This window comes from Amphiura filiformis, chromosome 6, assembly GCF_039555335.1.
Source record: "Amphiura filiformis chromosome 6, Afil_fr2py, whole genome shotgun sequence".
Classification (NCBI taxonomy): domain Eukaryota; kingdom Metazoa; phylum Echinodermata; class Ophiuroidea; order Amphilepidida; family Amphiuridae; genus Amphiura; species Amphiura filiformis.
In genome coordinates this window covers 62,645,808-62,673,707 of record NC_092633.1, presented here as the reverse complement: position 1 = coordinate 62,673,707, position 27,900 = coordinate 62,645,808, and the positions used below count along the sequence as shown (strand labels likewise).

At 34.8% G+C, this 27,900-nt stretch overlaps 1 protein-coding gene across 3 annotated transcripts in view; it reads right to left on the bottom strand.

Annotated features, from left to right (window-relative positions):
* The window catches only part of LOC140155789 (uncharacterized), a 40,463-nt gene extending 12,864 nt beyond the window's left edge, over positions 1 to 27,599 (bottom strand). For all 3 annotated transcript variants that reach the window (XM_072178756.1, XM_072178757.1, XM_072178758.1), the window contains exons 1-13: positions 27,440 to 27,599; positions 24,825 to 25,313; positions 22,570 to 22,692; positions 17,662 to 17,837; positions 15,537 to 15,609; positions 11,417 to 11,544; positions 10,089 to 10,192; positions 9,106 to 9,262; positions 8,590 to 8,748; positions 7,556 to 7,741; positions 5,735 to 5,986; positions 4,946 to 5,171; positions 3,899 to 4,098 (exon numbers count right to left, since the gene is read on the bottom strand). In XM_072178756.1, coding sequence (XP_072034857.1) covers positions 3,899 to 4,098; positions 4,946 to 5,171; positions 5,735 to 5,986; positions 7,556 to 7,741; positions 8,590 to 8,748; positions 9,106 to 9,262; positions 10,089 to 10,192; positions 11,417 to 11,544; positions 15,537 to 15,609; positions 17,662 to 17,837; positions 22,570 to 22,692; positions 24,825 to 25,182 — 2,142 coding nt within the window. In that variant the 5' untranslated portion in view covers positions 25,183 to 25,313; positions 27,440 to 27,599. The remainder of the gene's footprint in view (positions 1 to 3,898; positions 4,099 to 4,945; positions 5,172 to 5,734; positions 5,987 to 7,555; positions 7,742 to 8,589; positions 8,749 to 9,105; positions 9,263 to 10,088; positions 10,193 to 11,416; positions 11,545 to 15,536; positions 15,610 to 17,661; positions 17,838 to 22,569; positions 22,693 to 24,824; positions 25,314 to 27,439) is intronic.
* Positions 27,600 to 27,900: the final 301 nt, after the last annotated feature.

Below are 27,900 nucleotides of genomic sequence, written 5' to 3'. Positions count from 1 at the left end.
CTGGTGTGTTGTTGTTTTTTCAATTTTTATGTGTGCTGGTTGCTCTGGATAAAGATTAAAATTTGTTCATCCTATCAACCCAGAGAACTTAAGTATAATAATTTCAGTGCTCAATGCTCATAGATAATTAATGAATAAATTTCGTAAATTTTACAAGCGTGATGGGCAGATTGAACAAACACAGTATGCACATTACCCTATTTGACCTAATAAGTGCCCTCACCTAATAAGTGCCTCGAGAGAAATTTTCAAGTAACAACTGTTTTAGCACCCCCTTTTAATGCACCAGCTCAACCAAATTCTGTCAAATGTCTAAATGAACATACTATCTTAAACCTTCTGGCTTAGCACTATGATCATTTATTGCTTATGTGTGTAAATTCCCAATTTTGACAATCATTTCATCGGTGGCATTGGTGTTTTGACATACTGTCGTATAACGAAAAAATGCAGTTTTGAGAAAATTGCACTTAAAGTTTTTCCAATTTTTGAAGACCCACTGCAGAGCACCGAAGTAAAATATGTTTATTATTATCAAAGAATATAATCAATAATATATCTGCATCTGACTTCTATTAACCCTAGTTAGCAAAAACTAACACAATTATATCCATTTACTGTTGATTCTACAGAGACAATATGCTCATAAATGAAGGTTGTACACCACCAAAATTTGCAGAAGCATTTTGAAATACATTTCCCCAAAAGTGTTTAAATATGTAGATGGCGATATCATGCAAGGATCTATTCACATGGATGGATGATGACACTGCATCAGCCTTCTTGAAGAACATGAAGATGAAAAATGTTTAAAGCTGAATATTGTTGTTGTTGTTACTATTGTCATCACAAAGCTTGGACCTTAATTATTTGATTTATGTTACTATCACAAATGATAAAGCAGTATGAAATGAGAATCCTTAAATATGAAAAGTATGTTGAAATAACGAAAGAGCATAATTTCTAATTTATAATACATGTAGATTGTTTTGTTGATCAGGGTGGAAAAAGTAGCCTCCTACTCCCCTATTCAATGTTGAATTTCAGAAAGAATGACTTCAGGTTTTAAATGGCTTGTATTTATTATTTTGATTAGATATAGAAGTCACAGAATACATTGTATTATTAGACCTCATAAATATATTATGTGAGTTAATCATGCTAATTCATTGGTCAATCACTATTTCCCTGCATGTTATTTTTGGACTATATTTTCCTACATAGTCAAAGTATGGTGTACCAAAACAAATACTACATGGTTTTTATCATGGAAATACGGCTCTGGAAATAGGGCAACTATTTTGCCTTTATCATCACAAACCCCAGGGTGATAGGCCCATAGCTACATGAAGTACCCTGGGAAAAACAGTTTGTATGTCCTATTTCCCCTTGAACCATGTAGTATTTGTATAAGGACAATACTCATGCACGCATACATATAATTTGATCAGCTTGTTATCGGCGGGAATTGTTAGGCTTTTAACACTACGCCGAAAAGTAGATCCAAGTTAAGAGTGTTATAGTTGACCTGTCTGGTCTATATTGTGTTTGTTAAAGAAAGAAGACAAAGTATTGGGCTTGCATTAATATATTTGTGATGTTCTGGGAAGATGTCACAAGACAATTCTCAAAATAAAAATATATTGGTATTTATCCGCGATGTTATAAGGCCCGCCGATTACGAGCTGATCAAAGTATAAATATATGCAGGAACATACCTACATGCACACCCCCTTTACACATACCATATACAAAAACATATATAAACAAACACAGACTTTTTGCAATAATTGTATCAACACAAATTCAGCTGTTCAAAAATATATCTTAATATTTTGTTAGTCGGGCATAAGGTTGAGTCAAGATTTTAATATAGGAAACAATGACATAATCATTAACCTTAATTATGGCCATTCTTTGCTGATGTAATGGGTATTCTAGTTGAAATCCATACACTCCTTATGGAAGACATGCCCTTAATCTCCCAAACAGGGAGTGTGCATTTCAAATGCAGTCACCCATTCAGGTAACCCACTTCAAATTCACACTCCATGTGTGGAAGCTTAAGTCATGTCTTCCATAGGGATGTATGGGTTTCAACTGGAATAACCCAGTCCGACTTATGAAATGATGTGAATTTCAACTAATGTTTAAAAATGAGATAAAGTGACAGAGTGATTATAATAGTGTCTTCTTATACTTGTACAGAATCCCATCCAATCAAAGAAACCATGTAACCAATCTTTGCTACTAACATATATCTAGGGTGTTTGTGTGCTAATATTCAAATTTTGCAAACTAGTGTTCTTATGTGTGTAACACAAAAAATTGAAATGTTGAAGAAAAAGAATGTAGGTGATTATACAACACAACAAACATGACGAGGTCTCTACACACCTAAACGTTTATGTTCAAGCTTAGCATGTAAAAGTGAAACAAAGAAAGTATGAAAAATAACACAAAATAAATGAGTACTGATTTTTTATATCTGATCTAAACAGGCATAAAGCTCCCTTTGCATGCAGCAATGTGATGATGTGGCATTCAAATCTGATCTATATCATAATAATATCTCTATGTCTGACCTGCCAGATTCTCTGCAAGTATGTCAGCATTACACTTGGTGTTTGAGAGGGATGAAACTTGGCCTAAAAAATGTCAAGAAACAAAAGCAACATCACTCATTTCTTTCATGATCAAAGATCTGGTAAAGGTAAATTTAAAGTAAAAGTTAGCGACATACGGTTTTCATCACTAAGCTGACTCCAAAATCAGAAGGTTCTGCTAAAAATCACGACATAACTATTCATGATATAAATAACGCACTGACAATAACCAGACAGGTTTGCTCATATAACAAGTTTGAAAAACTCTAATATTTGAGATGTAAAATAAATTACTTTTATTTAACTTAATATTGAAATAGGATAGCAGCACAAGTTCAGAGAAATCAGCTCAGTTCATTGATATGAAAAAAGTTACACACTGCATGTAATAATAAAAATACAGAAAAGAAGAAAAGTGAAGAAACATAATGGAAACATACATCAGTATAGTAAGAAGGTCAAATAATCTTAACTGCATGTTAGGGTACTTTAATATATGTGTTAACATTTCTTCATGTGTAGCAGTCATGACATTTTTGGCATAATTGCTAGATTATTTTTGGATGGGATCCCATACATTACTTTCAAAATGGCTCTGTAGCACATATTTGAACATACACTAGCCTCCCACAATACATGGCTCCTGGGGTTCTTTACCATAAATCATTTTGTACAGAAATTCCTTGCCACAATGTAATAGGCCATCTCCTTTGTTATGCAATACGTATTACATTGTGTTATGGTATTTCTGAAGAAATTAGCTTCCCAGGATCCACATATAGTGCACGAAAAAAAAGTGGGCCAAAAAAACGTTTTTTGGGATTTTGGGCCAAAAATGAGCATTTTGGCCCAAATTTGACATCACAGATGAACTTATCAAGTCTTTGCCATTCTAAATATGTATACTTTTTTATACTTTACACCAACACTTTAGCAGTTATGAGGCCCGAAAGTTTCCATAATTCCAGGGTTCAGACCAACCTTGTGTGTTTGCGGATGATAATATGAAGGCTGAAAATCTGATGGGGAACTTGAATTAATGATGATGACAAATAATTTCTTTTTAATTATATCACATATTTACCACAATTTACCCAAAATATCTGAAAATAACTGAAATTATTAATCATTTTACGATGCTTCTGAATTAATTTTCCCATGTATTTTTACCACGTTTTTTGTCCAGAAGTAAGAATATGATAGCAATGAACTTAATAATAATATAAAAATGTAAAAATCTCGCTATCAAAAATCCCCATCCAATCATTCTCACTCTATGCACAAACAATTACCTGCCACATCCTACGTAAGTACCCAAGTCGTTTTCTGTCTTTTATACACAACATGATCTGCTCTGTGCGAGTCCTACGGTGGCGTTCTATCAGTACTTGAACACCATCAAATTCTTTACATTTGTAGAGCTGACCTTTGAGGTCCAAAACTGCTGAACTAGCACCGTGCTCAAGGAGAATTTTGACAATCCTGCTGTAACCTGGAAAAAAAAGTTAGCATTGATTTAGAATATCAAATAGTAGTGAATTGTGAATCAAATTAATATGGAAACAAAATATGCTATTGATAAAATAATTAATACACAATTGGGGATAATTCAATAGGCACTTAGATCAAATACCATCCAACTGCATTGTACCTGTAAGTTTTAAGGACAGCAGAATATTGACATGACATATCAATATTGACAAGCATTATCTAATGTCAGAAGTATGCATGTGATGAACACATTTTTGTAGTAATGTCATAAAACCCCATAACCAGACTGAATCCCCCATTGACAACCAACTGCGCATTTTTGTGCTATGCTTGTTAGTGACGACTGAAAAACATATTTCTAGTGTTCCAAATGTACCAGACAAAAGAAATGCTACAGGTGCGACTTTGGCCGCCGTGAGTCATAATGCGATTTCCGAGGCATCAGTCTACCCTGCAACTCTATATATAATAGTATTGCCAGAATCAACAGTTCTGTACTATGGTATCAGCTTTTCTTTCAACTACACATTTATCACAATTTTATTGAATTTGATTTCATGAAATACCATGGAGCTTCAGCAATAAATTTTGCAAACTTATTCATTTGCTAAACACCTTGGCACATCTTCATTTGTACATGATTCAGAACAAAATTTCACACTAAATCTTTCAATGCATTTTGCTGCCATGAATGTTAGTAACTTTCAGTTTTTGTATTGAAAGTATTAAAGAATTTATATTTTCAGGTAATAATACCAATATTGGTTATTGATACATCAAGCCAGTGTCACCTAACATTAAAACAACTTTTTGTCTTTTTTTCATCAACTTCTTGGTAGTGGTAATACCTTTGGAAGCAGCCACTTGTAATGCTGTCTGTCCATGGTTATTGAGTGAATTGATGTCTAATTCCTGATAACATGACAGATTGGTTGTAGCAAAGAATCCAAGATAACCGCCATATTTGCAAAACTGAAGCAGATACTTGACAATCTTGTAGAGACCTCTTGAGCAAGCGACATGGAGGACGGTTGACATGGTGTTCGGATGTCTGCCGCTGACATCCCCACCATTCTGCAGATATGAATAAATACAAATGAAACGAGTAGTGAGGCAGGCTAAAGATTGATTTCATCAAGATGTGGACAGAATGGTCCAAAGCACAAGATATGGACATGTGGATCATAGTGCCCAATTTTTGAAAAGGCCCTCAACGTGAACAAGATCAACTATTGGAGAACATAGTACAGAGGGGTCAAAGGTAACATTGTAAAATAGGTCATGGTCAATTATAGGCATCAATGGTCTTTGATCTATTTTCCAATGTAACTTTGGGAAAAATATACCATGTATGTGGAACTTACATTAATTTGAATTTTTATGTTAAGAGGAACCATTTGAAAACATTTTGATTAACTTGAATCTGCGCAATTTGTTAAATTTGACCCATGTGGAGGTCGAAACTTTACCTTTGACGTTTTAACTTGGAAAACTTCTCATTAATTTTTCTGGCTCCCTATGGACTGAAATATGCATTGGTGTCATTTTATCAAAGCATACTGGACGCAGAGGGACGCATGTAATTACGTACACAACTAAATTAGCATTAATTTGAAATTCTGACTGTTATTACCTACCTCATACAAGAGTTGCATGACCTCGAGATGGCCATTACCAGCAGCCATATACATGGGCCAGTCACCTGTGCCAGTCTGTGGATTCATATCATCTCCTTCTTCGATGATACAAAATATGCGGTCTGCATCACCATCCATTGCACTTTCAAATAATGCTGGGTTAACAATCTGTGTCTGTCTGCGCTCCATGGCTTCACGCAGAACTCCACGAATCTCTTCATCTCTTGTACACCGTAATGCCTCAAATAAACCCTATAAGATCAATTTTGAACAAGAACCCATCAATTTAGATTATATAAAAAGAAGGCGGGGAATGTATAAAATGGTTCAAATTTGAAGTGTGCATCAAGCAAAGATCACTGTAAATTGGTGTGGATGACAGGTTTACTAGCTCTCTCACTAGACAAAGTCACTCAATTTCTGAAGAATGAAGAATATTCAAGCAGGCATGTATCAACTTTTTTATACAAAAAAGCATATCTATTTTGATACATCATGCGTTTAAGCCATAACTCATCCCTTTCAAGGAATTTCCTTTTTAAGGTTTGTCATTTTTATGGTTGTGAGCTCTTGCCAGTCAATATGTTACATTATTATTTATATCAGGCTTTTGAGCGATACAATAAAACTGTATATTGTACAATATTTGCAAAATACCCGGATGCTTTACAATATTTTTTTAAATATTGTACGCATAACGCGTACAGCGTCGCGCGTTACTATGGTGACAGCACCAACACTCGTCATGATACAACAGCACAACAATACAGACACCGTAACGGCTCACAGGAGATTTCTTACAGTATAATATAAACAAGTAAAATTACAAACTTAATTCGCGACAATTCTGGATGATGATAACCTTAGGAAATATAATCCACATCTAGGCCTACAAATAAACCTATATATAATTATTCGAAATTGTCTTTGGAGAGTAAAGAGCAGAAAACAAGAAGGTCAAAAGGTAAGCTTACATTACAATACACATTGGTTAAACCGGTGGCTAGGTAAGCTTAAATTCATTTTACCGCATAGCAAAAGCCTGATATAAATAATAATAATAATATTGAATGGCTTATTTTAGGTTGTGATACAAGAATATATTGCACTCGATAGAAAAATATTGCACTCGTCTTCGACTCGTGCAATATTTTTCTATCTCGTGCAATATATTCTTGTATCACACTCGAAGCCATTCAATATTATATAATTATTTGATTTAGGATATAAAGAGTTTTTTATAGGTTGCACAATCATTGCCCATTAATGAAGTAAGCTTTCATGTAACCAAATTCCCATATCTCTATTGCGTTTGGTTGGTTATGAAGTTTTCTAATGCCAAATTTCTTAATATGTTTTCATTTTTTTTGCTCATTTTCCCCTATATTACAAATTCAACATTGCCAGCATTGGCCTGAGTCAATCGGATCATGTCACAGTGGCATATCCCAACTGGGCAAGTAGTTGCTCAAAATACCGGCACAAAATTTACCAAAATTTGTGCTGTTCATACTCATCATTTTGTTCCATTTTATTAGTAACTGCAAATTTTCACACACTCCACACACATTTCTCTCAGTAAAGTCATTTTGGGAAGATACAACAATTTTGCACTTTTGCCCTCTTTGGTAAGTTTGCTTGTAAACACTACACAATTATCTTATGATCAAAATTCATGCAGCTTTATTTATTTGAACTATATCAGATATTTCCACAATGAAAATCTATGCAATAAAAAGATATTGTAAAGCAGAAGCACAATATTATTGCCTAAAGACATTTTCTTTAAACATGACAAATAATGAAATCCAGCATACTTACTGTTAAACCAGTAACATCTTCCACTAGATCTTTAACAATGTGTGCATGTCCTTCCACGCATGCATATTGCAGTGCTACATGGCTCATCATGTCCCTCAAACCAGCTAAAGCTTTGAAGCCCAGTAGTGTTTTTACAGCGACCTCATGACCTTTCATTGTAGCTAATGTTAAGGCAGTTCGTCCAGTCTGACCAAGAAAAAGAAAACAAGGTTGAAAATCATTGCAATACATTTATTCAGAAATATATGATGAGTTATTTTTGTAATCTATGGAACCTTGTTTCTTTGGCATTGGTGTAATTATTAAACACATACATGAACACTGTATTTGCACACCTGTCTAAGTATACACAGATACCATGCAAATAGAAGTATACCTAAATGAGACAGTTTACAGGTCAACTGGGGAGAGTACCCCGTATACACTCTCTTAACATATATACCCAATTGCATGTGGTACAGCCTTATGGAACCGGGGATATCCCAGATTGTAGGCTAACTGTTCTCATTCATAGGCAAGACATATATGTGTGAGTTTTGTTTGCCTTATTGCAGACTTAGAAATTTTACAGCAAACTGAGGACTCACAAGTCTATATACCTCAAGTACAGATGTTGTTTATAAAGCATTTTTATGCTAATAATTATGTGATGCGATCAAGCAAAATCAGTTGGAACTCGGAAATATTGATTTTGAGATATAGCCAAACAAAGGAAATATTTCCTTTTGTTTCCTCTTGTTTTGGAAACTCTTTATTTAATTGCTCATATCTTTGGAACTGTATGTTCAATTTCAATGGGGTTTTCTGCAAAATCCAGCTTTGTAAATGCTTTTTACTATCCTATAAGAAACTGAAAACTTAATATTTCCGAGTTCCGACTGATTTTGTTTGATCGCATCACATATAGGTCTTGTAACACTATCAAGGAAGCATGGACATCTGTGTTTCCTGTGTGTTCACTTGTATGGGGTGATTCCTTGTATGTGTCCTCAAATGACAGTGTATAAAAGCACACCCCAAACATTATTACATACCTTTGTATGTTGTGCATTGATTGGACTTTTGGAATTTTTGAGTAGCACACTTAGATTATCACATCTATTAGCTTCAGCAGCCACCATGATGAGAGTCTTGCCTTCCATATCAGCATTGAACAAGTCAGTATAACGCACCAAGTTGGATTTCAAATTACCCTAGATGAGATTGAAAACAACAAAGAAAACAGGGACAGAATTTATTGAGTGAGAAACTGATCAGAAGTGGTATGGCTCAACAACCATGCTCTCTAATGGTAATATAAAACCTGGACCACATCTATGGAGTCCAGCATATTGAAAATTCCATACATTCTATGACACAGATTAAGCTTCACAACTGTGCCTAAAATTTCTATAACTACAAAGCCGCTTTCAGAGAAGAAGGAAGGTACTTTTCCCGCTTTAGCATGTCCACAACATAAAAAGCTAACCAAGCTCTACAGCATAGTGTGACCCTGATCTGCATGAGTCAAACATTCCTGTTATTCTATAGTAGTAACCATAGCAACTTACCTTTTGAGCCAAGTAGCTGAGTCTTTCACATCTTTCCTTTCGTAAGCAATCAATAAGCTTACAGCATTCATCATTACCCCAATGCATAGCTAAATCATCTGGTCTGGTGGCAAAATTGTCTTCTTGGTTCACATCTGCACCTCTTTTGCTTAATGCACTGAAGAAGAGAAAATGCAATATTCATGCTGTATGTACAATTTACCCTGCACATGTATTGTAAAGTACTAATTCGCCAATCACACGGCCATCTCAAAACGAGGTTCTAATTGCAAAGTCAAAACGAGGTTCTAATTGCAAAGTGTGTGGTGTGTGTGCGTACGCCTGTCAAAAGCATGCTGCATTGCAAAAGTCTCTTGGCGCGTTACTAGAAATGTGCGATAGTAAAAAATGGACAGTTTGCTCATGCGTTTGTAAGGAGAATCTTTTCTTCAGTTTGATACAACCTTTATTCCCCCAATCAATTGATAGATCAATTGATTTGTTGATTGATTAAACAATTTGATCAACTCAATCAATCAATCAATCAATAATAAATATATATCAATATCTTGTATACAAATTAACATACAATAACGTAACAAAGTCATTATAATGACAAACAGAAAATATACTGCAATTATTATTCAAATTTGAAGAAAATCATAAAGAGGAAAAAAACAGACAAGGTAATTACCAAACACAACATATCAGCATGCCATTAGTGCTAGCAAAGTATTTGAGCCAATGGTTGTGGTATCTGGTGAAGATAGTCTTGCATCTGGAAGTCTCTTTTGTAGGTACTTCCAACAATTTGTATGACAATTGTTTTACATGAATACAGAATACAGAATGTGAAGTGTATTCATAACTTGGTGCTTAGTGCAATAGCATTTTCCCAACAAACTTGGGTATAAATTTTCCAAAAGTAGGTTTACAGCTTGCAAAGTATGAATGAAGAACTTACTCAATGATGTTGAGATGGTTTCGTTTGGCAGCATACTTACTCAATTATGTTGAGATGGTTTCGTTTGGCAGCATAATGGAGTGGAGACCACCTGTTTACATGGTTGTATATATTAGGATCAGCACCTAGCACACATATTAGCATCTGCAATAAAAAGAGCCAGCCATAAAAATTAAGTCACATCACTTCATTTCAAGTATAATTATATAAGGATACTTTAATAACTTAAATTATTGTGATCCTGAAGCCAGAAATTAGTAGAAATATTATGTTATAGTTTGATCAGCTCTTAATAGGCAGGAAATGTTAGGCTTTTACCACTACGCCGAAAAGTAGACCCACGTTAAGAGTGCTTATTAGTTGACCTGTCTGGTCTATATTTTGTGTGTTAAAGAAAGTATAGGACTTGAGTTAAAAATTTGTGATGCTTCTGGCGAGATGTCACAAGGTGTTGCTATATCCTTTACACCCAAATAATGTGTTCTAGGCAGTTAACTAACGAGCGCAGCTAAGCCTTGATGATGAGGCTTGATCATTATTTACATTTTTACTGCCTCATTCCTGACACATTATTTGGGTGTTAGGGATACTGATTACCCAGGCTTTATCTTTAGGCCATTGAACATGTTGTTAAGAAAACTGCCAAGAGGTTACATAGGTTTTGTTTTAAACATGTTCAGGGGCCAATGGTTTTTCCTACTCAATGACGATGTATTTCACTTGAATATCACCCAATGAACAAATTACAGTGCAATATTATGCAGAGTAGATTTGAACACTGCCAAAAGGACAAAAAGGACATTGTCAAGAACTATACATCAGTCATTCACTTGTATCGCACCACTGATGGCAGTGTACAGTTACTCGGAAATTATTCTGACAAAAACATGAGTGTTGTTGAATAATTTCAAACTTTTTTTGTGTCTACTACCAACTCAGTTAAGATCTCTACATTTTAAAGAATGTCTTAAATGGTTTAAGGTTGTCTTAAAGAAGTTGGATAGCAATGTTTGCACAGTATTTTTTGTGGGACTTGAGAGCACATCAGACACACCAAATTGCATTCTGAATATGAGAAATGTCCTTCTGATATCAAATAATTCTGATTTTTTGAAATATAATATAAATTTTATGTCAAATTATAAAAAATTTGTATTTGTTATATTTTTGATATTGAACAGTCGACTGTGAAATGACAAAAATGTCAAATTTTAATAATTTGCCATTAAATTTGTATTATATCTTGAATTTCAAAAAATCTAAATTATTTGGTATCAGAACGACATTCCTCGTATTCAGAATGCAATTTGTGTTCACATGTCCCCCATTGTTATCCGATCCCTTAATAATATTGCATTCATATATTACCTCAGCAATGATATCCATATCATACTTGGCAGCCAGACAAAGCGGTGTCATACCATCCATGTCATGAGCTTCTATGTTAGCACCATGGTTTTTCACCAGATTTATCAGAAGAGCAAGTTGGGATAACCCTGAAATGAAAACCAAAAATAATGATTTCACAGAATTTTGACATTTTGAGAACTTTATGGATGGTGTTACAGACAGTGGTGGCTGGCAGAATTTTTCTTTCACATGACCCCATATTTGAATTAAAAACTTTTTTTACTTCTCCTGACCCCATGACAAGTCTCTGCCCCGTTCTCTCTGCATCATGATCAAATGTTCTAACCACCCATGGTACCACCATGTGACTATATAAATTAAGAATATAATAAGATCACTACAAAAAAACAATAGGTATGCAGAGTGACAAATGTGTACAATGATGATTGCCTGGGGAATTTAATGTAATAAGGACCATGCAGTTTGGATCTTTGCAGGGGGCACAGTTTGTTGAATTGGCAAGATTCAATAGTAAAGGATCATAAAATGCCATTCACCTTTATGTCACATAATACACGATACCAGATAACCTTAAGCTAAAAGCTGCCTTGCTATGCTGCTTAGCTATTATTTACTATACATTTACATTAAAATTAGCTTGTACCCGTGTCAATAATATCAATACTTGGCACAAGTTTCAATCTGATCACGCTTATTTTTTAATATCAAGGCCAACATTCATATGAGCCAATACAGGATAAGTGTATCTATCCGACTTCACTGTGTATAAGGGTTAAAGCAGGACATTAGGGCATTACCATTACAACTATTGCTGCTATTATTTCCTACAAAACATATGTACTCAGGGTCACATAAACAGCAGTAGACGGCAATTAAAATATGTAACATTGTTTCAGCAGTAGATAGCCATTAAAATACCTAACATAATTGCTATCAGCAGTAGACAGCAAAATACCTAACATTGCATTCAGCAGTAGACAGCAAAATACCTAACATTGCATTCAGCAGTAGACGGCAATAGGACTTGTTTCTTTTGGGGGTGGAGGCTGTAGAATTTCAATAAGTGAACTTAACTCCTCTGAATTGATTTTTCAGAATATTTTGAACAATTTAATACAGCGATTCCCAAACTGTGGGTTGCAACCCTTTTGGGGGTCGGAGGTCATTTTAAAAAGGGTCAAAAAACGAAACCTTACGAAAGAAAATCACGATGCTAGCATTATAAATGTAAACATCAACAAAAATTACACAAGCCGACTATAAATTGTGTTGGTTTAATATGAAAAAGTGGTTCCTTTGTTAAATCAGGGATTTGTCTCTTATCCCTGATTTAATATGTCTTTTTTTATTTGGATCTTCTTGGGTAAATTTGAACATTTTCCCCCATCAAGTACATATTTTTGTCGATGGGGGGGTTATGTTACAGACCAGTACCCCATGGCTAAGAGTTTACACGTACCAAATCTACATTATTAAAACAAACAAGAAAAATAATAAACAAATAAGTATAAATAAATATACAAACACTAACATAATAAACAAACAAAACTTACTTAAAGTACAATTTTCATTCTAGGCATATTCAAGATCATAAAATCAGAGCAAGACTGTAATTAAGTGGCTGCATATATTTAAAAGAATGGTCACAATTGATACTGATAGTGTGGTTCTGTTCAAATCTTTTATAACACATAACATAGTTTATTAATATTTTTACGAAAGCTTCATATAAATGAACTGTATTACCAAAACAGTGCTTCGGGCATTAGAAGTCATCAATTAATTCAATTAATTAAAATGTGAATTGCATGTTTTTTCATTCAGCCTATAGACTTTCTGCATTCACATTTTGAATGGTTGACTTTCCCTATCTGTACATACATCCATAGAGTTTTAAACATGAGTAATGATTATTGACATATTGGAGAAAGTTACATTAACCAGTTGTGTTTGTTGGAATTCTGTATAGTCTACATGTATATAATCTATAATAATATTCTATAACATGCAGATTATTACCATTTTTAAACGGGCAGCTATATCAGATTGTATTTTGTTCAAAGTCCATCTGGTGTGTGTACATGTCAAAAATTATGATTAATTTTAAAATCAAACTCGGGATCCTGAACTAAATTTCCAATGCAATTTAATAGCAGATAAACACTCACAATCCCACTCACAATATATTTCATAATTTCTAAAATATAATTTCTACAGATTTGCTTCTGTAAGTTACTTTTTAGTAGGCTCTCTGAGTATCCAATTTATCAAAATGGAAGCAAGGTTTTCTCACCTGATTTTCTTTAAAAATTTTTGCAATCATCATTTCTGTGGTTCCATTTTGCCTGTATGTGACCTTGGTTATCTATTTTGTTTACCATGTGATTCTTATCTGGTAATCAGCTTCTGTTTGTCCTATATACAGGCCAAGTTTATTAACCTCTTCCAATCATCCATACGACCAGATAATGCACACACAGCTTTAGTATCTTTTGCGTAATTATTTATCTATTTATTTATCGCTAATAAATTTGTTTTCATTTTTTGACAATAGTTGTTTGCAATTTTTTGTGACTTACAAATTGAAAAGTTAAACATTCATCACATACAATAGCTGACAAACTGTGTTACCATGGTTACTTTAGATATGGTGAAACTTCCCTGTCAATCTTCCAAAAGTGCTCAAATTGTCACATTTCGCCCTCCTCCCTCCCTCCCTCTCCCTCTATTCTCTATTTTGTAACTTGCACAATTTGCACTAACTCCTTTCTACTAAGATAGAAAACAGTACTATAACATCAAATAGGTGCTATACAATACAATACAATACAATACAATACAATACAATACAAAGAGCATTTGCACCATTTCCATAAGGCTCAGAGCAATTACAAAATACCTTAATACTACCACTTAAAACTACATTTGAAGGTGCATCTTAAAATACAAATTACAATACCAATAAGAACATGTTGAGGGAACAAATAAGTTTTCAGCACTTTTTTGAATATATTTGTAGATGAAGATTGTCTAATATAGACAGGTAGCTTATTCCACTCTTTTGATGCAAAAACTGTAAAAGTTCTATCACTAGCTAAGACTCTAGTCATCGGATAGTCAAGACGAAGATAATCATTGCAAGATCGGAGTTGTCTCTTTGGAACATACAATGATAAGCAATTTGACAAATATGTTGGTCCTTGGTTGTGAAGACATTTATATACAAGCAAAAGTAATTTGAAAATGATCCAATCCACATAAGGTTGGGGACAAAGTTGTGGGACATTACTTCACACAATAGCCTCAAAACAGACAGCGCAAAGTTATTATTACACAAACAGATGTCACAAATGCAGTGACACATAAATGGAATAGTAATTACAGAATGCTTTGTAATAGAAACTATACAACTTCCTTATGTATGGTTATATTGACATGGTTTGTAAGAGAGACCTTCACGATGGGAATCCATAACAGAAACTAGGTTACAACTTTCAATGGGTGCACCGTTGAATTGAAAAGGTTGCTGAGCTTTTGCCAGGTGATTCATGACTTCTTCAGGACTGAAGTAGGAATGGGAAGCATTCTTTTCAAATAGGCTAGTTGTCAGGCAATATCATTTTCTGATTGCTTGATAATTCTGTGCTCTGACTGACTGCTGATCTGATTGGCTAATTGAGCTGCCCTCTATAATTGGCTAATTGAGCTATGCTCTGATTGGCTGTTTCTGAATGGCTCTTTTTTAAGTTTTTACAGCCATCAAAACTTCAATTTTGGTCATTTTTGACAATCTTTTCAATCCAATGGTGCACCTGGACACCTTGTTGCTTGTTTTAACATGGCATGTTTAACTTTCTAGAATTATTCTTGAATGGGGGAAATGTGTAAACAAGGGGTATTGTGGGGGAAATCCTAATTTCCAGTGTGCTGGAAGCAATGCTACTTGCTTCCCTCCTCCCCCGGCCTAATTCCATGTTGAGCAAAACCATGTTAGCTGCAAATCTGCAGCCCCACAGGTGGGGAGGTGTGGCAGAAAAGTGGGAGTATTTTGTTTTTCCTTGATCAGGGGCACAAGTACCATGAGTAGTACTCATTGAGTACCCTGTTGAGAACGTACCTGATTTAACTGCAATATGAATTAATAAATCCCCTCTGGCATTTCTGTCATGATTCACATCAAATTCCATTGTCTGTAAACAAACAAACAAATAACAAAAAGTAATATTTGATTACAAAGTGTAACAGAATACGCAAAAAAAGTAACATTTGACCAATAACTTCCTTCATCAATGTGCCAATAAGATTCAAGTATTACTTCATTTAAAGTCTTAATTTCCCCGTAATTCTTTCATTTTGTCATGCTTATTTAGGCCAATAAACATAGATTGTTTGTTTGTCCATAGATTCTATTTGTCTTTGAGAGGTCGGTCATTCAGATTTGTTTTGTTAATCATATTTGAAAACTGTATCCACGTAATACATTGGTGTACCTTCTGAACAATTTAGTATAAGAATTAAAAGAAATGTACCTTGTATATTCAGGTGATAATAATTAGGACAAGTTCAAGGTTTGACAACAATTTGGTGATGAAAATAAGTTGAATTCAATATTGAAAAAAAATTAATATACTGTATTATGGGATATTTTCGCTGGTTAATTTTTCGTAATTTTATCAATTCTGGACAGTTCAGTGGGTGTTTAATTCGTATTTCCAAATATATTCACATTAAATACTATGTGTAATAAATATTTTCGCAGGATTAAAAAAAATCATGGCTGCCTGTTTGACCGTGAAAAGCGCAAAAATTAAACTGACGTGACAATTTCCCGCTATACAGTAATTAAATTATACTTTTTCTATACTCAAAATCAACTTGTAACTATCAATCAACTGATTGGTGTTGTACACCTAATTTCCATTCAAAGATTATGAACCACATTAAGCCAATTAATTTGCAAAAATGTCCTTTTGGGGTGAATTATGAACTTCCCAGGAACAAATCACCTAAATTGTATACATGTAATGAAATACTAGTACTAAAACATGTGGTATCAGTTGAAAGAGAAGCTAAAAGAGAATCTAAATCTGAAAAGAGTACATAATTACCCCTTCACATTAGATAGGAAAAGGAGCAATTCAATTCAGACTTCAAATATTGCTGGCACACCAAAATGGTCATTTTTGACAAAACAATTAAGTCCTATTCATTTTTTATCAAAAACTGTCTGATAGATAAACCAGAAACTACAGACAATTTTACCCTACATAATATAAAACCTGATTTGTTTTTCATATGACTTGTGGCTGGTAAGCATGATCCAATCTTGAACCTGAAGCAGGTCAAAAGTAGAAAGGTCTAGATTGTACAACTGTTTACCAGTTCAATGATTGACACAATTTTAGTGTACTTTATTGTACATGTACATGCTGCTGGTTATCATCAGTCTCATACTTTAACAATAAGCTACAATAATGGGTGGTTATTGTAAAATACAAAAAAGTTATCTCAAAATTTCATGGACAGAAATTTGTTTAAAAAAAAAAAGATGATTACTGTATCAGGCCTAATAAGCACATTGGGTGCTAATAAGTAGGACATCTGAAGGGGAGAATTGCCATATTTTGAAAGTCAAATTGAACATTTTCTAGCAAAACAATGGTGTAGTACGTAGCACCACTATAGCCACTCAGACCCAGTGACGCCGGGGTCACTCCTAAAACCCAGTGTGAGGGGAGTGGTCACTGACTGGGTTTAATAGCAGTTCTCAGGTTATAGAGTGTTTTAGTGATTGCCACAGTCAAAAGGCCCTAATAGTAGGGCTATGGTGTAGTTCAAGAAAAATAGAAAAATACATATAGATGTACAGCTATCGCATTATACCAAGATAATTTTTCTGTGATTCAACTAGCATTTGTTTATCCTTTTTCATGCTAGAACCAGTAGAAGTTTATTAAGGGACACTTTATGTAAGTTTGAAAAGCACACAAATTAGGTTAAACACAGTATTGTGATGTTTGATTTATAAGCAGCAGAGTTTCCAGAGCTTTCCAAGTTTGACAATAAGATCAACCCTAACATAGCTTAACATAAATAACTTTACAATACACAAACCAATAAAACACACAAATATATAACAACATACATTCCTGTAAAACAAATTAACTTGTTTTTTGCCTGTTTAGATGGGGTTATGTGCTTTATAGGTTATTACATTCCCACATTTGAACCTGTAGACCTACATGTAGCTTGAATTGGAGCTCCTCCAAACATGCTGGGTTGCGAGCCAAGTCAAATATGGTTTTCTTATCATGAGCCGATGACGGTCTCTTCTTCAAGGACCTTACACCTGCATGGTACCTGGCTGGTAAAGCTTTCCTGGTTTTGGATGTGAAACAGTATATATCAGCAGTTCTACCTGGAATATACAAAAAAAAAGTACAACAGCTCTATATTTCATTTATCTTTTATTAAACAAAATAAGATAAGTGGGTATCAGCTTCAAACAATAAATGTGATAATCAAGACAGGTATGGTGTTTGATGTTTGATTTTGAGATAGAGCTGTATTAAATCTCTTGTTTAATTTCTCTGTTATCTGCAGGCTGCAGTATGAGAATATTTATATCAAAGAATACAAAGAAGAGGTTAAGTTTTGGCATGAAACCCAGAGGCTTGATTGAGCCCCAGACCCCCATCCCACCCTTTATTTGGGCTCATAAAAAAATGCAGCGATTTAGTGTGATATGCACAGGCACAATGCCTAGACGTTAATCCACAAGCCTCAGCACACTTGACAAGAAAGCAGTGGCGTAGCATCATAGGGGCATGTCCCCCTCACGGCTTGTGCCCTCAATCATGCCCCCCCATAGTATGACTCACTATGCCACTGATAAAAAAAAAACTTTCAACACCCCAAGATATATCAGCATGATTTCATACATTTATCAAGTATTTGAAGTTATTTTGATTGATTATGTCACAAATACAAGGACTTGCACTAACATAAATCCTTTGAATGGGTTCAAATTTACTGACTTTACTTAGTTGACTTACAACTGACTTATTACAGAATGCTTTAAGGGATGGGGTATGAGCGTTTGGACAGTATTTATTGTGGGACATTAGAGCACATCAGACATATCAATTGCATTCGAATATGAAGACTGCCCTTCTGATATCAAATAATTTTGATTTTTGAAATTAAGCAATGTAATACACATTTTATGGCAAATGATTAAAATTGATATTTTTGATATTTAACAGTACTCAAGTAAACTTTATAAATCAGATGATTTATACTTAAAGTGTATGTAGGTGGGATGAAAAGCCGACGATCAATTGAGATTTTGACCTTTCATATTGAAGATATGGATTTTTTTCCCAAAACACCAAAAAAAGTAGGTCTTTTGGGAAATAAATCCCTATCTTCAATATGAAAGGTCAAAATTTTCAATTGATCGTCGGCTTTTCCTCCCAGTTACATACACTTTAAGAATATATCATAAGATTTATAAAATTTACTTCGAGGACTGTTATATATCAAAAATGTGAAAAATATCCAATTTTAATAATTTGTCATAAAATTTGTATTATGTTGTGAATTTCATTAAATTATTTGATATCAAAAAGACATTCTTCGTATTCAGAATGCAATTCGATATGTCTGATGTGCTCTCATGTCCCACAAAAAATACTGTCGAAACGCTCAAAACGCTCATTCCAGATCCCTTAACACAATCAATTGTGCTGAATCGTTATTTCATTATTCATTCTAGTATTTGACATCACACTCTTTTCCCATTTACTAGTTCACTGAACTATATAAATTGGGACAAAGAAATATCTCAATCACAACTAAATTGAATAATACATTATTGATACAGTTTGCAATAGTCTGGCATTTTGTTTCAGGAACTTCTCACAACAAATGAAGTTTCAAAAAGGTCACATGAATGCATGAATGAGATTGAATCACACCATTTTGAAAACTGCAAAACTTTTTTCCCAACGTTAATCTGCTGTTCACTGATCATGTGTGCCACAACAATATCATTTGTAAACTTTACCCAGTAGTATTTATCTATGTATGCTCCACTGATTATATACACATCTGTTGGGCTGATTAAACTTGACCCATTGGAATACTCTTTTATCTGTGTAAACTAGCAACAGCTGAGATGATCAACTACCCTGGCTGAATGGATTTCTATAAAAACAAACCCCTAAGCGGAAAGAAGTTTTCGCAGGGAGTTTATTTATTTACTTAAAAGCTGTCTTTATACAGGGTTACAACATTCAATGTCTAGCACTGCTTTCCAAGAAAGCCCTGATTTACAGAAAATATACAAATTATAATTCAAATATTAGAAATAGCTAATACATACATTGTACAGGTATTAAAAAACAAAAATAATTATGCATTTACATTAAAACGGTTTGAAGAACGTTTTTGAATTAGTTAAAGATCAAAGTTTAGGTGAACGTTTTGTGGAAGTTTATTCCAAGTAATTGCAGACCTTGTTCTGAATGTACCCTCAGCAGAATTGGAAATTGAATGATATATGAGCACCAAATGTATTCAAAAGCTGATATCTGCATGGTTGTTGGATCTGAGTGAATTGAGTTTGTAATTCAAGTACCCCCCATCACTGCTCACTTTTAACAACTTGTGATACCAGGCCCGTGTACACAGGGGGGTGCGGGGTGCGACGCAAATTTGGAAAAGTATAGTTTTTTATGCTTTTTTGGACAAAAAGGTCTCAATTTTGAGAAGAAAATCCACTTTTCATAAAATTGCCCCCCTTTGAAAAAAAGTCCACTTTTTCAAAATCAGCACCCCCAATGAAATCTGTGAACTGAACCAGTTCTATATAAAACTGAGCTAGTTCTATATGCAAACACTTTCAAGATAACAATTCATCTTATCATATCTCAAACAATAATGCTACTATGTGGGTTACGTGATGAATTCAAACAAATCCTTGACATTGTACATTTATAACTATGTTGAATCATAGACTCTGATGGTTGAATTCTAACTCATTCTTGGGCTACTAGAACCAGGAGGGAGAATCTACATGTGCAGGAAGCTCCTTCCAGGCAATTTGATTTGGAAGAAAATGTCTGGGAAATTTTGAATAATTTTCATAAAAAGAAATTATTGTAAATCCTGGGATTTTTTTCCTGAGCCTATGTCCCTATAAAAATCTTGTGACCATTGAATAAGAAGGAAATAATATGATCTCATGGGATGTGAGCAATCTATAAAAAAAAAAGAAGAAGAAGGAACCATACTGTGTCTGTCATGTGATCAGGTCTTCGACCCAATGACTGTATGACATGCGGTGTAAACAAAAACTAACATAGCAAACAAAAACTATTTATTACAAATTTTGATCCAAGTGCAAACATTTACAAATACCTTTAAAAATCTAACCGCCTACAAAATCCTATGAAACCCTTCAGGTTGCCGGGTGACACCCCTCCCCCCTTCAGTGGATAACACATAGGGTATACCAAGTCCCCGTGTTAGGGTTAATTAGGTCAAAATGTGACCACCAGAAATCTGTCCAAAAATCACTATAGAATGTGTGTTTAAGGTTTCAGAATCAGAGATAGCCCAAGTGGGTGGGGCCCGGCCCCCAACTCAACACAAAAATTGACAACCATGAGAGTTACCAAATAATGCGGAAAAGGGGCAATGTTTTTACCAGTAGCGAGGACCGCAACATTGGGAAAATAGGGGGTATTTAATTTGGACAGGACGCGAAATTTGACCGTGAAATCAGCAAAATAGGGGGTATTTAATTTGCACTGTCCACGAAATTTGGATAAAAGGGGTATTTGGGAAAATCCGGTAATTTTATGTCAATATTTAGTGTCACTGAAAAGGGGTGTTTGAAATTCTAGTCATTGAAACCACAAAAAAGGGTTGTTATTACAGTTGAGTTTAACCAATAGTATGGAACCTCCTGCACTCTTCAAAGTAATTGCAATATTTTCATTTTCACCATTTAGGGGAATTTTGGATTTGAGTAATGTGTAGGGATAACACCCGCATTGCACAACAAGAGAAATCCAAACAGCAGACAATGAATAGAAAATAGAAGACTAGCTAGCTCACAGGACTATTAACAAATGTATGGATGAAGGATCATATTATTATTAAATGTATTTGGTTCTGCATCAACACATCTCCAATGTTGTTTTTTTTTTAAATTTTACCTTTCTCGCTAATACACACTTGTTATCATGGACTGTAGGTATTATGTGGTGTTAGCAGTAAGTCCCGTAACTATACTAAAATGCAGTAAACCTTTGACGAGCGCGTATTGTAAGGATACATCGCGTATTTACTGCGTTGCACGCACTTGTCTCTGATTGGCTGCTAAGGCGATATGTTGTTGCTGAGTGGAAATTTATGAATGAACTGTGCGCTGTACGCGTTGTTGGCGCCGAATTTGCAACATCACGGTAGTCGCGCTCGTCAAAGGTTTGCTGCATTACAGTATAACTCATCCACATTTCAATTTTCCAGACCAGTGAAACTATAATTATGCTTTTAAATAAGTTATGACAATCTAGCCGATATAGTACTACACTGTTTTGTGGTGTTTTGAGTACAATTTACACTGGCAGAATTTACCTTCCATTTCATTTTGTCAGCATTTTGATGCTGAGTTTAGCTACCCTTTTAGTTTTAGCATTTGCATTTTTGCTGTTTTTGATACCATGTACCGTACGCAAGATTCTCATGTATAGCGTCTGGTCGTGAAAAAAAGACAACTTTTACTTCTTTTTTTGTACTCGGGTGACATATAACTTGAAACACAAGTGCCCCCCCCCTCCCCTTAAAAGTGTTATCTGCATCTATATCCAGGTTTTTCAATCAATTAAATTCTCAAAATACAACTTGTGGCTATGATATATATTGGGAAAAAGTTTTCCAACCTATAGCACTATAATCTTTATTTTAAATTTAGCTCAGCAAGGCCTATGGAGTTACAGCAAAGATAATGTTTAGCATTTAACAAAACATACCTACATGTAATCTATTTCCAAAAGGGCATAACATTGACTCTGATGTTAGTCCGTTTTCAATATTATTACAAACTCCATATACCCCTCATGGTACATAACATACGGTACCTGTTTTGTCCGATCTCTTGAAATCAATCCCTCGTGATATAAGAAATGCAACAGCCTCAGGATTACTAGCTAAGCATGCTATATGTAGCATAGTCATACCATGCTCAAATGTCTGGTCTAGACCTGCAAGGAGATGAAAACCAATACTTGTCATTTTTGTCATCACTTTGGTGAGATGTATACAAAGCAGTGGCAGCACTTTTCCAGGATTGTTTCTATCGAGGAAGGGAGGTTTCTCACATAATCACACACATTGAGCTGTATGGTGTTCATATTCACATTGATTGAGTATCCTTCAATCATAGTGGCGAAAATTTTACAGAATCCCTCCAGATTTCACTTTGTCCCCCCCCCTCACACACACACATTGGATTCACAATAAAGTTATCAAACTAATTTTTGAAGGTAAATCACAGATTAAGATCAATGGATGATCATTTTGAAGGATGTCTGTTCTTTTATGGACTTGTTTACCCATACTATTTAAAAGTTTGTATTTCAAAGAAAACATGACATATAATGCAAACCTAGAAGGTCTAATGTCTAGTATTGGAGATATGAATAGGGTATAGTCTTTGTTAAACTGTTATTACTGGACAAAATTATGGATACAATTTAATATAGACACATTCATGGACTGCTAGCTTCCAAAACCCAATTTCTTTACTAGCCAAAGTGTTTTGTTGTGGATTTTTTCTGAAGATCAGACTATTATAATATTTTTAATAAAATAGTTTTAAAATAGTTAGATAATTTTTAAATCAGTAAAATAATTGATTGTTGTACAACAATACATGTAAGTAAAATTACTATTCAAATAATACTATTAATGTTCATACACTATTGAAATCCATGCTCATTATTTGTTGAAACAATTCATTGAACTGGAAAATTGCTTCTTTTCATTTATAAGAGCTTCTTTTCACTGATTTTAATGATATCCATGATATTAGCTTTTTATTCCAGAACCACCCATTTAACCCATTTTTACTTCACTCATAAGAAATAAAAGAAGGATATTAAAACCAAATTGCAACAAGTAGATAAGACCCAACCAAATACATAAACATGGAAAATTTGTATCAGAAGACAACCTTTTACCAAAGTAGAGATATGAGATACAGGGTGTCCCAGAATGATCTGTACCGGGAAAGATGGAATTTTTTAGGTATGAAGGGCATGTTGAATGGTCATATTGTCTTGCATTTTAGTTCTACATATATTTAGCTTTCTCAGATTTTTTAGATTTTAAAAAATGGACGTTTCTACTAGAAGTTATAGAAGGATACGTAAAAATGGTGAATTCTAAGTTTTGACAACGCAACCTATTTTGAAAATCTGTAACATTACTAACCGTTCAGCACAAAGTTATTTGGAAAAAGTTATGCAGGTATTTTAGTTGTGCCCTGTTCATATTTCCACTAAATAGCCGATATCTATCTATTATTTATGGCGTTCTGAAGCAATCATCATATGGAATTAAGGATTTGTGGCCTAATCCCATTCTCTCTTTGGCGGTAGTTTTAAATATAGTTAATGTGGTGTGAGGTCCATGTCATTTGAAATGCTTGCAGAGATCAAACTGGTTGTGATACAGAAAAGACGGCTCCTCAATTTACTGTACAGTAGCGTGGATTTCTTTCAAAAACTTACTGGCAAACCGGCAGCTATGTTGAGGCGCAAAGAAGATTCATTAGGCGATAGTGTATAACGTAAAGAAGTTTGACGAGCACGGAATTGTCAGGAATCGGCAGAGTGAAGCTTCAGGTGCTCGTAAGACTGTAAGAACTAGAGCGAACATTGCAGCTGTCCGGCAAGCTTTAAGGCATGACCCCAACAGTAGTTGTCGTCGAAATGCTGTGCCAAACATCCCACGTTCTTCATTTAATCGTATCGTGCCATTTTTCAAAGGTATGCGAGTCGCTTTTCATCGATTTTACATTATTGCATGCCACGCCAAAACAAATAAAGGTAGCGTGCTGAAATTAACAGAATAAGTAGGAGACATGTCCAACATTATAATGCTGGTATCAAAAATAGATACACTGCCCGTCTTCTATTTTTAGTTATTTTTGCAAACACGGTACAAATCATTCTGGGACACCCTGTATATGGCAGAACTGTTTGAATGACCCTCTTAAAACTAGTATAATACTGACAGCACTTGAAAGTTTGCTGATTGATGTACCTTAATTAGCATGCAAATTTACAATAACACAATTCAATCATGATTTGTAATATTAGTGTAGCCTTACCTATTATTTTTTGATCCAAAAGTTGTTTTAAAACTCTCACAGGACCACATCTTAAAACCAGTATACAACAATCCACAACAGCATCCTGCATTTCAGGTCCCACAAAGCATGACACAAGCGGAGCTAATCTATCCTCCGCTGGCCACAGCTCTCCAAATGACACCAATGTGTCGCCATACTCAAACGGATGACAGGCTAAGTTAGGTCGCCAGAATACATTGCATATGTTAAGCTCCACTGATGGGAGGGGTCCTGAGGGCTGCTGTTCTATATGATTCAAGGATTCAATGGAGGATGCTTTTGAACTCTGTGAGGAGAGGCTGACAACCAGCATGTCATCTTCAGATGCTGTCTGCATTGTAAGTTTGCTATGTACAGCAGTTTGTGTTCATCTGTGTTGTACAGTATTTTACATGGCTGTCCATACAGTGTATTACCATGGATTTATGTATTCATCACACATAATATATCCATTTGGTGGATGCATACCTGTTGTATTCAAAAATACAATAACATGTGTAAATTAAAAAAAACTCACTTTATCAATAAATTATATTTCAAATAAATAGTTGTACGGTAACAAAATATCAAAATACATGTATGCATCAGTCTTTTTTACTTGGCCTAATTGTTGACGGACACACTGACGGACTGACTGACTGACACACACGCACAACCCGGGGGCACTCATGTATAAAAGTGGTAAGCATCCACATGAATTGATTTTCAAAAATGACCCGAAGCGAGGATGTCGAAACTTTGGCAAACTAACCCTAAACAAGGATTTTTTTTTATGCTCAAATAAAAACACCCTAAGCGAGGAATTGGCTTGAAATTTGCCTCTAAACAAGGACATTGCATGTGTCGTATGAGTGTCATTCAGCGATGATGATCAGCTATTCAAGGCGCTGTTGAAGTTGGCTCCAAAATTTTAAAAATCTGGTGTGTAAAATCGCTTGGAAACCACTCTTTTGCTCCAAATAACTTGATAAATATGTCACCACTATTAAGGGGGTACTACACCCCTGCCCAATTTTGTGCCCATTTTTGCATTTTTCTCAAAAAAATATAGCGCATTGGGGACAAGTAAGATATGTATATCATAGGGGCATGGACTACAACTACTACACTGGAAGTTTTGTTTCAGCACAGACAACAGTTGTGGAGTTACAGTCAAAAATGAGGAAAACCAATATTTGATCAATAAATCAATAACTACTTGCTTTGAGTTGCTGAATTTTCAGTGCAGTAGTTGTAGTCCTTGCCCTATAATATACATATCTTACTTGTCACCAATGTGCTCTAAATTTCGAGAAAAATGCAAAAATAGGCACAAAATTGAACAGGGTGTAATACTATAAATTATTAATTATTTTAAACTGTTGTGATTTGGTAGTTCACAGCATCTTACGAATGGTAGTGAGCTTTAGCGAAAACTGTATTGCTCAATTCATAGCGAGTGTGTAGAAGAATTAAAATATCACAAATATACTTTTATAGGTGCTGCGGTTCTTGAGTTACGTTGTAAAGAGGACTGAAACAACAACAGTTTTGTAAAATATACATAACTCATAAAACAACAATAAATTAAGCAAGTTTGCAAAGTATACGATTTGTAGAATGAACTTTTGCAAAACATCAAGGTGTTATTTTTCAATAATATATTGATTTAGATAATAAAAAATCGATTTTTAGGTTGCTTCGACCAACAATACCTCGTCTACCCTTAAATGGACGTAAATTGGGTACGGTAATTTTAAAAAAACTACCCAAAGCGAGGATTGTTCTTTAAAAAAACACCTCTTAATTCTTCCAGTAAAGTGAGTGTTTTGAGACCCTAATCACGGATCCTCGTTTTGCTTTTCAAAACCACCCTAAATCCATGTTTTCTTCCACGCGGATGCTTACAAATATCATTCTGAGTGGCCCCCAGGACACACAACTTGGGATGCCATAAGGTCTTTTCCGTTGGACGACCTGAAAACTGTGCTTTTTCGCACGTTTTCTCTTGACAGATCAGTGAGATCACTATCGGTAGTTTTAGGTGTGTTCATCGTGACTTATACCTACCAGTAAAATACAGGGCCTGAATATATTTGCTTTAGGGTAGGAATTTAGAAAATACATATGTGTAGTGATGTGGTAATACTTGCTTTGCTTAAAATACTTGTTCTGATACTTTTAGAAAGTTCCTGTACACCTGTGATAACTTAAAAATGCAATTTATAAGTGCCCCCCCTCCCATATAAATGTATAGAATACAATTACAAACGCGTAGATAAACGAGTTATGATCATTTTCTTTCTACACATACATTACAGTACGTGTACATGTATATGATATCGCTATCGTCATGATCATCGTAATATCAAATTCAGTCACTGCAATTGTTTTGCATGCAGTCTCAGCTCTGTAGAGTACAATTTACACTGATATCTTTGAAAATTTATACTTAGGCCTACCCACTTGCCTGCGGCCTGCCCGGCTACAAGCTAAATATGTACAATATTTTTGTAGGCTTACAGAAAGTTCATACATTGTCATGATTGTATGTATTGTTACAAAGCTTAGAATTTAGAAAGCATATTTATGATAAAGTTCCAACCACCACTAACCTGATCTTTATTATCAGCAACATGCAACACTAAGTCATAAGCTTTCCTATGCATTCCTTGCCAAACACTGGAATATCATGATTGCAATATACATGTAGGTAGCAGCTGCTCAGTGCTTTGTTTACACACAGATGCTAAAGTGAAGTTAGCAGGTTTACAATTACATCACACCACTATACATGCGGAAGTTGTGTATGGTACGTGTTTTGTTGTTATGACTCGTCTACTGTAGAGAAGGGGAATTTTGGTTTGAGGGGCATAAGGGAGTGATCATAAATACTTTGGTGGGGTATTGGAAAATATGGGAGGATCAAAAAAAAATTGAGTCTAAAAAAGGGATAAAAAAAATTCAGTCCTCTATGGGGATGATCATGGCGGGCATGTGCCCTGGGCGCTACCGTTAGGGGACGCCGAATTGGCCAATTCAGCATAGATTCTGCGCCCCTCCAAACGATGAATGT